Genomic DNA, 11,973 nt, shown 5'->3' with positions numbered 1-11,973 from the left:
TTAGACTCCTTTACCTCGTTCTGCACCATCTCCAGCTGTAACACACGACACACACAGTTCCTGAATGCACCGCACCCCCATGTAATGAAAACAGTAACACACACGTCCTGAACACACCGCATCCCCAGGTTACTAGATACTAGATACCACACCTGGTCACCTGGATATGATAAATATGATACCACTCAATCGTAACTTGAGATACACATGCAATGCCAACGGGAGATTTGCATGAACATTTGAGTCACACGCACTTATCTCATGTTACAAATACAGCCTGAGAGACTAAACTCTAGTGCTAGTTTCTGGCATGGTGATGCACCAGCAGCCAGTCCCCCACTGACCTTCTTGAGTCCTCATCCAGCCAGTCCCCACTGACCTTCTTGAGGTCCCAGCCAGCCAGTCCCCCACTGACGCTTCTTTGAGGTCCCAGCCAGCAGTCCCCACTGACCTTCTTGAGGTCCCCAGCCCAGCCAGTCCCCACTGACCTCTTGAGGTCCCACCAGCCCGTCCCCACTGACCTTCTTGAGGTCCCCAGCCAGCCAGTCCCCCACTGATCTTCTGAGGTCCCCAGCAGCCAGTCCCCCACTGACCTTTCTTGAAGTCCTCATCCAGCCAGTCCCCCACTGACCTTCTTGAGGTCCTCATCCAGCCAGTCCCACTACCTTCTTGAGGTCCCAGCCAGCCAGTCCCCCACTGACTTCTTGAGGTCCTCATCCAGCAGTCCCCCACTGACCTTCTTGAGGTCCCCAGCCAGCCAGTCCCCCACTGATCTTCTTTGAGATCCCCAGCCAGCCAGTCCCCACTGACTTCTTGAGGTCCTCATCCAGCCATCCCCCACTGACCTCTTGAGGTCCCCAGCCAGCCAGTCCCCACTGACCTTCTTTGACGTCCCAGCCAGCCAGTCCCCACTGACCTTCTTGGGTCCCAGCCAGCCAGTCCACTACTTCTTGTCCCCAGCCAGCCAGTCCCCCCTACCTCTTGAGTCCACCAGTCCCCCACTACCTTCTTGAGGTACCACTGCTCAGCCTGTCCTTGTTCTTCTTGACGATGCCCTCGTACTGAGTTCTGAGCTCTGACATTATTGTGCCAGTTCAGGTCCACCACGGCCTGCGTCCACCTCCACGGTCACAGTCTGAGCAGCAATATCCCTTCATAGACTCACCTCCTGCAGAGAGACAATTCATACATAAATCAATCAATCAATTACAAATGTTGTCACAAAGTACCAGGGTTGGAACTTTTTCCAATCGTGTCTTTCTGAACAGAACCAATTTTTTTTTTCGTCCACTGTTCCAACCAGTAAAATAAAGTTCTGAAACGGCGAACCCCCCTGAAACGGTCCGAACCCACCCTGAAACGTCCGAACCCACCCTGAAACGACGACCCCCTAAACGTCCAAACCCCCCAAAAGTTACGTTATATCGCTCCTTTCTGTTCTTTTTAAAACCTCTGAGATTGTTGTATTTTTTACATTGAGCTCGACATTAAAATACTCAGTGCGGATAGAGCAGCTTGCTACGGAGCAGGCAAACGATTTCATCTGTATAGGAAAGTCATTAAGAGCAAATTGTCTTTTGCTGCAACATGTTTAATCATAATGAAAGCCAAACCCTCACACTGTGCACGTGTGCTGCCAGTCACTATGGACAGACAAGTGTAGCACATAAGATGTGATTGAGATTTTGCAGGTGGAAAGAGCGAAAAGACAGAGAGAAGGTCAGTGAATTCTACACCATGTGACAGAGAGGTCAGTGAATTCTACACCCCACTGTGACAGAGATCAGTGAATTCTACACCCCACTGTGACAGAGAGGTCAGTGAATTCTACACCCCACTGTGACAGAAGGTCAGTGAATCTACACCCCACTGTGACAGAGAGATCAGTGAATTCTACACCCCACTCGTGACAGAGAGGTCAGTGAATTCTACACCCCACTGTGACAGAAAGGTCAGTGAATTCTACACGCCACTGTGACAGAGAGGTCAGTGAATTCTACACGCCACTGTGACAGAGAGGTCAGTGAATTCTACACACCACTGTGACAAAAGGTCAGTGAATTCTACACGCCACTGTGACAGAGAGGTCAATGAATTCTACACCCCACTGTGACAGAAAGGTCAGTGAATTCTACACCCCACTGTGACAGAGAGGTCAGTGAATTCTACACGCCACTGTGACAGAGAGGTCAGTAATTCTACACGCCACTGTGACAGAGAGGTCAGTGAATTCTACACCCACTGTGACAGAGAGGTCAGTGAATTCTACACCCCACTGTGACAGAGAGGTCAGTGAATTCTACACCCCACTGTGACGGAGAGGTCAGTGAATTCTACACCCCACTGTGACAGAGAGTCAGTGAATTCTACACGCCACTGTGACAAGAGAGGTCAGTGAATCTACACGCCACTGTGACAGAAAGGTCAGTGAATTCTACACCCCACTGTGACAGAGAGTCAGTGAACTACACCCCACTGTGACAGAGAGGTCAGTGAATTCTACACCCCACTGTGACAGAGAGGTCAGTGAATTCTACACCCCACTGTGACAGAGAGGTCAGTGAATTCTACACCCCACTGTGACAGAGAGGTCAGTGAATTCTACACCCACTGTGACAGAGAGGTCAGTGAATTCTACACACCCATGTGACGGAGAGGTCAGTGAATTCTACACACCACTGTGACAGAGATCAGTGAATTCTACACCCCACTGTGACAGAGAGGTCAGTGAATTCTACACCCCACTGTGACAGAGAGGTTAGTGATTTCTACACCCCACTGTGACAGAGAGAAGTCAGTGAATTCTACACCCCACTGTGACAGAAGGTCAGTGAATTCTACCACCACTGTGACAGAGAGGTCAGGTGAATTCTAAACCCCACTGTGACATGAGGAGGTCAGTTAATTCTACACCCCACTGTGACAGAGAGGTCAGTGAATCTACACCCCACTGTGACAGAGAGGTCAGTGAACTCTACACCCCACTGACAGAGAGGTCAAGTGAATCTACACCCCACTGTGACAGAGAGGTCAGTGAACTCTACACCCCACTGTTACGGAGAGGTCAGTGAACTCTACACCCCACTTGACGGAGAGAGGTCAGTGAATTCTACACACCACTGTGACAGAGAGGTCATGAATTCTACACCCCACTGTGACAGAGAGGTCAGAATTCTACACCCCACTGTGACAGAAGGTTATAGATTCTACACCCCACTGTGACAGACAAGGTCAGTGAATTCTACACACCCCACTGTGACAGAGAGGTCAGTGAATTCTACACACCACTGTGACAGAGAGGCAGTGAATTCTACACCCCACTGTACAGAGAGAAGGTCAGAATTCTACACCCACTGTGACAGAGAGGTCATGAATTCTACACCCACTGTGACAGAGAGGTCAGTGAACTCTACACCCCACTGACAGAGAGAGTCAGAATTCTACACCCCACTGTGACAGAGAGTCATGAACTCTACACCCCACTGACGAGAGGTCAGTGAACTCTACACCCCACTGTGACGAGAGGTCAGTGAATTCTACACCCCACTGTGACAGAGAGGTCAGTGAATTCTACACCCCATGTGACAGAGAGGTCAGTGAATTCTACACCCCACTGTGACAGAGAGGTCAGTGAATTCTACATCCCACTGTCACAGAGAGAAGTCAGTGAATTCTACACACCACTGTGACGAGAGGTCAGTGAACTCTACACACCACTGTGACAGAAAGGTCAGTGAATTCTACACACCACTGTGACATAAGGTCAGTGAATTCTACACACCACTGTACGGAGAGGTCAGTGAATTCTACATCCCACTGTGACAGAGAGGTCAGTGAATTCTACACCCCACTGTGACAGAAAGTCAGTGAATTCTACACCCCACTGTGACGGAGAGGTCAGTGAATTCTACATCCCACTGTGACAGAGAGGTCAGTGAATTCTACACCCCACTGTGACAGAGAGGTCAGTGAATTCTACACCCCACTGTGACAGAGAGTCATGAATTCTACATCCACTGTGACAGAGCGTCAGTGAATTCTACACCCACTGTGACAGAGAGTCAGTGAATTCTACATCCCACTGTGACAGAGGGTCAGTGAATTCTACACCCCACTGTGACAGAGAGGTCAGTGAATTCTGCACCCCACTGTGACAGAGAGGTCAGTAAACTACTACACCCACTGTGACAGAGAGGTCAGTGAACTCTACACCCCACTGTGAAAGAGAGCGTCAGTGAATCTACACCCCACTGTGACAGAGAGCTCAGTGAATTCTACACCCCACTGTGACAGATGGCAGAAGGTCAGTGAAATTCTACACCACTGTGACAGAGAGGTCATGAATTCTACACCCCACGTGACGGAAGTCAGTGAATTCTACCACCCCACTGTGACAGAGAGGTCAGTGAATTCTACACCCCACTTGACGAGAGGTCAGTGAATTCTACACCCCACTGTGACAGAGAGGTCAGTGAATTCTACACCCCACTGTGACAGAGAGAAGGTCAGTGAATTCTACACCCTACTGTGACAGAGAGGTTAGTGAATTCTACACCCCACTGTGACAGAGAGACCCTCTTCATTATTAACATCCTCTCCATGAATACTTGATGGAGTTGAGCTCATGTCACTGTTCCCTCTCACTGTTCCCTCTCACAGGGACAGGGGGATACCTAGTCAGTTGTACAACTGTATGCATTCAACTGAAATGTGTGTTCCATATTTAATCCAACCCCTCTGAATCAGAGAGGTGCGGTTAGCTGCCTTAATCTACATTCACGTCATCGGCGCCTGGAGAACAGTGGGTTAACTGCCTTGCTCAGGGGCAGGAGGGCAAATTTCTCTCTCTCTCTCTCTCTCTGCGAAATACACAACTTAATAGACTAAGCATATGGCACCACTGCATTGGCACCACACCCAGCTTTATAGACACACCGAGCACATCTAGGGCCAGTTATCGACAACACACACATACACACACCATAGGAAAATAGGAAGGGATGAGCCAAGCACCCACACACACAGAGGCAGGCACGCACACGCACACGGACGCAGGCACGTGCACACACACCAGAAGAAACTTACAATCACATCATTCTACCCCGTGCCACATACAAGTAGTACAAGGTGACTTATCCCTTCACACAGGTCTGTAGTGTTCCTATTCAGAGCAGAGCAACCAGTGAACCAATGCTGTTTTGAGAGGGGTCTCTGTAGACTTGAGTAAAAAAGCTAAGACCTGAGTTACTTTCAGGCTTTGAGTTACTTAAGACAAAGAGACCTCCGGTGTTGTGTTTCAGAGTCTGAGCCGGTTCCTACTCCAAGCTTCCAAGGGGATGTAGAGTGATACCACCACTGGGACAGAAATGAACAGAGGACCAGTCTCTTCCCCTCTCAGACCACTTACTTGATTCAGTGGTCTGTCATTCAGTTCAGGCCATTCGGTCAATGGCCAGTAAGAAGAGGAAAGGTGACAGAGGACATCCTTGTCTTACTCCAGTCAGAGATATCTCCCCATACTAGGAGACCATGAGAAAAATCTGTGGTTCAGTTATAACCTGGCTGTAACTAGGGACCCATAGTTTTTCCTGGCTTCGTAATGAAGTGAGGAAAAACTCCTGGCCCCTCTATCCCAGAGCTCAAAACGGATTAAAATGACATCTTGATGACATYATTCCCACTAGTTTTGTCTGTCGGGATACCATCATCCTTAATAAAGAAAGTTGACCTCTCTCAAGTTTTTGACTTACATGCTTTAGGATGGATAAAGTCCTGATCTACGGAGCTACCTCCTCTCACCTCCTCGTGGTTCTTCTTYAGGAAGTAGATCTCTTCCTTCAGGCTGTCCAGGTCTCCTTTCAGGGACCCGATGATCTGATCATGGTCCACCTTGGCCTTCTTCAGGGCCAAACAGTCCCTCTCCACAGACTGGGACATGCACAACTCTGTCTCCCACCTGGAGGAGGAGTAGGAGGAAGAGATTGAGAAGTGAGAGATTCTGAAGTGAGAGATTGTGAGAGCTTTGGTGACTAATATTTCTAAAGTATTCAATACAGATAGTAAAATAAACATTAYACTTGAAAGAAGGGGTGGGGTGGGGTGAGGGAGGAGGGGAAGGATTAACTGACACAAACACAGACTAAAACACACACAAGCACACAGTTCYGCCATGCAGACAAATATTTGTCTACTTAGTGCAGCATTGGAGTGGAGCCTGAACATACATCTGCAAACCATGTTTGAAGAGCTTTCACTTCAAAACAAACAAACACAGAGAAACACACTCACTTGATCCTGAAGTCATCAGCTGCCAGTTTAGCATTGTCAATCTCCAGCATGAGGCGAGCGTTCTCCAGCGTCTTCCTCCTCACCTGAGGAAAGACAGGGATCAGCGTAAGCGTTACCTTTCACATATCTACCACGTACTAGTACAATTTTACAGTTGAAGGTTTCCATCGTCTCTAATGTATCTTAAACTGACACTTTCACTGTCACTTAACCCTCACTTACTGAAACRCTGACTCCATATGCATCCTTGGGATATTGGGTAACGCATTAAACTGTAACCGTTTGATTTAAAATGGCCTTACGCTCATCTTTTACCCACCATCTGGTGGGACAGTCTAGCGCAGGTTAAGTTAAAGGGTCTATTTCTGCTAACGTTAAACTCCTATTAAAGAGAGTCACTGTGTCAACACTTGCATGGTAAACGTGTACGTGTACGGCCACGTGTGTGTACTGAGCGTGACTATGTTTACAATGTGTAAATCCACATCATGACTCATAGACACAGTGTCCTCATTGTACAGTGAGAAAAGTGCATGGTTAAGTTACGTGGGGTGAGAGAGAGGGCTCATGGGAACGTAGGGACGCTGGGAACCCACCTCCTGTTCCACCTGGTGGGCCTGGGCCATCATGGTTTCGAAGTCGTGACCTTTAGGGATGCGCTCAATCATTATCTGCTTGATCTTCAGCTCCAGGTCTGCGTTGGACGTCTCCAGGGAGCGCACCTAAGAAGAAGACTTATYATCCATTATCTTGCAAAGTGCTTGCTCAAGGGTACAACGACAGGATGGCACTCAGGATCAGAAGAGGACSGGCTCATTGTAATRGCTGGAATGGAATCCATGGAACGTTCCATTAATGACATTACAGATATTACAATGAGCTCTTCCTCCTCAGCTCCTCCCACCAGCCTCCTCTGTTCAGGATAGTTGCTAGCTCACTCCACACTAGATTTCCTGTCAGATCTAGGATTTGAACCAGCGAGCCTCCGGTTGCTGAACCCCTTCTCTAACCTCTACCCTCTAGGCTACCTTCCACCCACCTTGTCCAGGTAAGTGGCCAGGCGGTTGTTGAGGCCCTGCATGGCCTCCTTCTCGTTGGTGTGGTTGCCCAGCTGCCCATTGAGGTTCAGGGTGACTGGAACTCCGTTCAGGTCATGGCTGACGGAGGCGGAGCGGGTCAGGGGGCTGGTGGCAAAGGACACGGCAGCTCTGGAGCGGGCACGGCCGCTGTCTCTCAGAGACAGGCTTGAGAAAGAGGGCTGACGGCCCACAGAGAAGCTCCGCACTGAGAAAGTGGACGACATGACGGCTCTGTGTGGGAGATGACAAAGAGGAAGAAGACCTGATGAAGATTAGAGGGTCGGAACGCTGCTGTAATATACACACTTGTGTCGACTACACATGACAGGAATATGTCTCTAGTCTAGTGGTGCTTCAGCTCAGTTTCATATACACAATTGTGTCGACTACACATGACTAACGTGGCCTCAAGGAATATGTCTCTAGTCTAGTGGTGCTTCAGCTCAGTTTCATATGGAAATCCTCATTATTTGAGGACAAAATTGATCAAGGTCATTACACCATTGATTGTTGCAGTATGCAAATAATTATTAAAGGCACGTAAACCTTAGGCTAGTATAACAGGTCTGTCAACATACCAAATGCGCACTATTTTGATCAGACTGAAACAATACATTCATGGGCTCAAAAGAACACATAGCCTGGGGGCCATTTTGAACGAGCCCTCCGCTGCTGTCTATTCAAACTAAGAATCAGCCAGTGATAAACTTCAATGGATTACTATTTTTATAACTACTAGACTGTCTTTATGACTACTAGACTGTCTTCATGACTACCAGACTGTTTGTATGACTACCAGACTGTCTTTATGACTACCATACTGTCTTTATGACTACCAGACTGTCTTTATGACTACCAGACAGTTTGTATGGCTACTAGACTGTCTTGATACCAATCTGGTATCAGAAGAGTTTCCCAAGAACTGTCAGAAAACCCTTCATATCTTACATTACTATGGGCATAGTTATTGTTGTTAATATCCTATTCAACAATAAGTTAGAAAGCTACTTTTTACCTCTTGTCAATGGGAGAACTCACAAAACCAAGAACAGACATGAGTTCAGAGTTATGTTCTGTCTAAAACAATACTAGTATTGTTTGGTGTTTGCATGGGAAACAGACAGCGTCCACAGTCACCAGGCACTGGGCACAGACGTCAGTTCAACGTCTAGTTTGGATTTACATTTGGTTGAGTTGTCAACTAACGTGAATTCAATGTGAAATCAACCAAAAATGTCACCCTGTCATTGGATTTAGGGGAAAAGTTGGCTGAAAAAAATACAAAATTCCCTTACGTTGAGGACATTTTGCAAATTCGATCAGTTTTCCAAGTTAATTTAATGTCATCGCATTGAGTTTTTTGGTTAAATGATGTGGAAACAACGCTGATTGGACCAGTGGGTGAGCTGTTCAATAGGTAAAACTCTCTCTGTCATTTAATACTCTGTGAGTTTCTCCCACCAACAACAAAACATCCGAAGAAATAAAACATTCCTTTGTGATGTGATGAGTAGAGAAACATAAGGCCATAAAGGCACAAATAAAGATATTTGAATTATAATTTATAATCTTATGAATTACAATCTTTCATTATAACTTAGTTTTCAATATTTTTGTCATTATACATTTACTGTTTTAAAAAATACATTTCATTACAGTTATTCAGACAAACTTGATTATCTTTCTTTAAAAAGATAGGACTAAATAGAAACAGTGAAATGAAACCACTGACCTGGATTCTGTTCTCTTCAGTGAGATAGAGAAAGAGGGAGAGAGGGATCCTGGAGAATGCTGAGTCTACTGTGAGACTGATGCTACAGGTGCATTTATATAGAGGTGAGAAATGGGGAGGGGCCACATCTAAAAGTGGGTGTAGCCTCTGAAGCTTCTGTAAGACATTGAAGTAGTTCTCTCCTGCAGGTAGGTAGAAGTCACCTGAACTTCATTCAGGAGAGTAAAATCAAATATTTTAAAAGAAGGAAAGAGAATTGGTCTAATCAAACAACAGAAGGCTATGTCAACTTATACTGTGTCAGTAGAGTTATGCTGTATGTGTGGCTATGTCAATACTAAATAGTTCTACTGTATGGCTGTGGCTATGCCAGTTAGAGTTCTACTGTATGTGTGGCTATGTCAATACTTAAAATAGTTTACTGTATGTTGTGGCTAATGTCATACTAAAATAGTTCTATTATGTGTGGCTAATGTCATACTAAATGTTATACTGTATGTGTTGGCTATGTACAATACTAAATAGTTCTACTGTATGTGTGGCTATGTCAATACTAATAGTTCTATCTGTATGTGTGGCTATGTCAATACTAATAGTTCTACTGTATGTGTGGCTATGCCAGGTAGAGTTCTACTGTATGTGGGCTATGTCAATACTAATAGTTCTACTGTATGTGTGGCTATGTCAATACTAAATAGTTCTATATCTGTATGTGTGGCTATGTCATACTAAATAGTTCTACTATATGTGCTGTGGCTGTGTCAATACTAAATAGTTCTACTGTATGTGTGGCTATGTCAATACTAAATAGTTTCTACTGTATGTGTGGCTATGTCAATACTAATAGTTCTATCTGTATGTGTGGCTATGTCAATACTAAATAAGTTCTATCACTTCTGAAGAGTTTAGGTGATGGCTATATCAATTCTAATTGAGAGCGCTTCTGTAACGGCTGTCGTAGTCGTTCTGCTCCTCAGACGAGGAGGAGCATGGATCGGACCAAGATGCAGAGTAGTTAGGGTTCATTATTTAATGAAAAATCAACAGACACTTCAAATACAACACAACAAACGTGACAAACCCGAACAGTCCTGTGTGGCCCAAACACAGTCACAGGAACAAACACCACAAACACAAGTGAAAACCCAGGCTGCCTAAGTATGATTCTCATCAGGGACAACGATTGACAGCTGTCTGATTGATGAAATGATACCAGGCTTGAACACCAGAATCCCAACACATAGAAAATCAACCATAGACCAACCACCAAACTCACGCCCTGACCAACTAAATAAATACAAGACAAAGCTGAAAACAGGTCAGGACGTGACAGCGCTATACGAAGGGCTCTGACCCTAAGGAGTTGATCTCAGGAGTTTAGGAGGTATGTGGCTGTATTTTAAACACCTTTTGAGGCTACAGAGAGTTGACCGATTTGGTTAGTCATCATTTATTGATGCTGTGATCAGAACATGAGATATTAGGACTGAGGAACAGTGTGATATGTATAACCACTACACCCTCAGGGATAACGTCCTGTCCCTTTGTTATTCCCTCAGTCCTGGTCACTGTAAACATACTGTACAGGTCACTGTAAACATACTGTACAGGTCACTGTAAACATACTGTACAGGTCACTGTAAACATACTGTACAGGTCACTCAGCCAGTCACACTCATATGAAGATCAGAAGATATTGATTTGGTTTGTTTTCATAGTATTACCTATACACTGCATTCCCAAACTATTCAGACCTGTAGATTTTTTCCACATTTTGTTAACTTACAGCCTTATTCTAAAATGGATTTAAAAAAAAATACAAATCCTCATCAATGTGCACACAATACCCCATAATGACAAAGTGAAAACTGGTTATTAGAAATTTTTGCAAATGTATAAAAAATAAAAAAACAGAAATACCTTACATAAGTATTCCGACCTTTTCCTATGAGACTCAAAATTGAGTTCAGGTGCATCCTGTTTCCCTTGATCATCCTTGAGATGTTTCTACAACTTGATTTGAGTCCACCTGATAAACAGATTGATTAGACATGATTTGGAAAGGCGCACACCTGTCTATGTAAGGTCACACAGTTGACAGTGTATGTCAGAGCAAAAACCAAGCCATGAGGTTGAAGGAGACAGGATTGAATCCTCCGAGACAGGATTGTGTCGAGGCACAGATCTGGGGAAGGGTACCAAAAAATGTCTGCTGCATTGAAGCTCCCCAAAAACACAGTGGCCTCCATCATTCTTAAATGGAAGAAGTTTRGAACCACCAAGACTCYTCCTAGAGCTGGCCGTGCGACCAAACTGAGCAATCGGGGGAGAAGGGCCTTGGTCAGGGAAATGACCAAGAACCCGATGGTCACTCTGACAGAGCTCCAGAGTTCCTCTGTGGAGATGGGAGAACCTACCAGAAGGACAACCATCTCTGCAGCACTCCACCAATCTGGCCTTTATGGTAGAGTGGCCAGATGGAAGCCACTCCTCAGTAAAAGGCACATGACAGCCTGCTTGGAGTTTGCCAAAAGGCATTTAAAGGACTCAGACCATGAGAAACAAGATTCTCTGGTCTGATGAAACCAAGATTGAACTCTTTGGCCTGAATGCCAAGCGTCATGTCTAGCGGAAACCTGGCACCATCCCTACAGTGAAGCATGGTGGTGACAGCATCATGCTGTGGGGATGTTTTTCAGCGGCAGGGACTGGGAGACTAGTCAGGATCGAGGGAAAGATGAACGGAGCAAAGTACAGAGAKATCTTTGATGAAAACCTGCTCCAGAGTGCTCAGGACCTCAGACTGGGGTGAAGGTTTACCTTCCAACAGGACAACGACCCTAAGCACACAGCCAAGACAACGCAGGAGTGGCT

The 11,973-nt window shown here is 45.8% G+C and overlaps 1 protein-coding gene across 1 annotated transcript in view; it reads right to left on the bottom strand.

The window, feature by feature from the left end:
* LOC111981006 (keratin, type I cytoskeletal 18-like) overlaps nt 1-9,160 on the bottom strand; it is a 14,455-nt gene extending 5,295 nt beyond the window's left edge. The window contains exons 1-5 of the mRNA XM_024012115.3: nt 9,100-9,160; nt 7,328-7,598; nt 6,885-7,010; nt 6,289-6,371; nt 5,800-5,956 (exon numbers count right to left, since the gene is read on the bottom strand). Of these exons, the coding sequence (XP_023867883.1) occupies nt 5,800-5,956; nt 6,289-6,371; nt 6,885-7,010; nt 7,328-7,591 (630 nt within the window). The 5' untranslated portion in view covers nt 7,592-7,598; nt 9,100-9,160. The remainder of the gene's footprint in view (nt 1-5,799; nt 5,957-6,288; nt 6,372-6,884; nt 7,011-7,327; nt 7,599-9,099) is intronic.
* Nucleotides 9,161-11,973: the final 2,813 nt, after the last annotated feature.

Source organism: Salvelinus sp. IW2-2015, linkage group LG20 (genome assembly GCF_002910315.2).
Source record: "Salvelinus sp. IW2-2015 linkage group LG20, ASM291031v2, whole genome shotgun sequence".
In the NCBI taxonomy this organism is placed as follows: domain Eukaryota; kingdom Metazoa; phylum Chordata; class Actinopteri; order Salmoniformes; family Salmonidae; genus Salvelinus; species Salvelinus sp. IW2-2015.
This window is presented reverse-complemented; position numbering and strand designations above follow the sequence as displayed.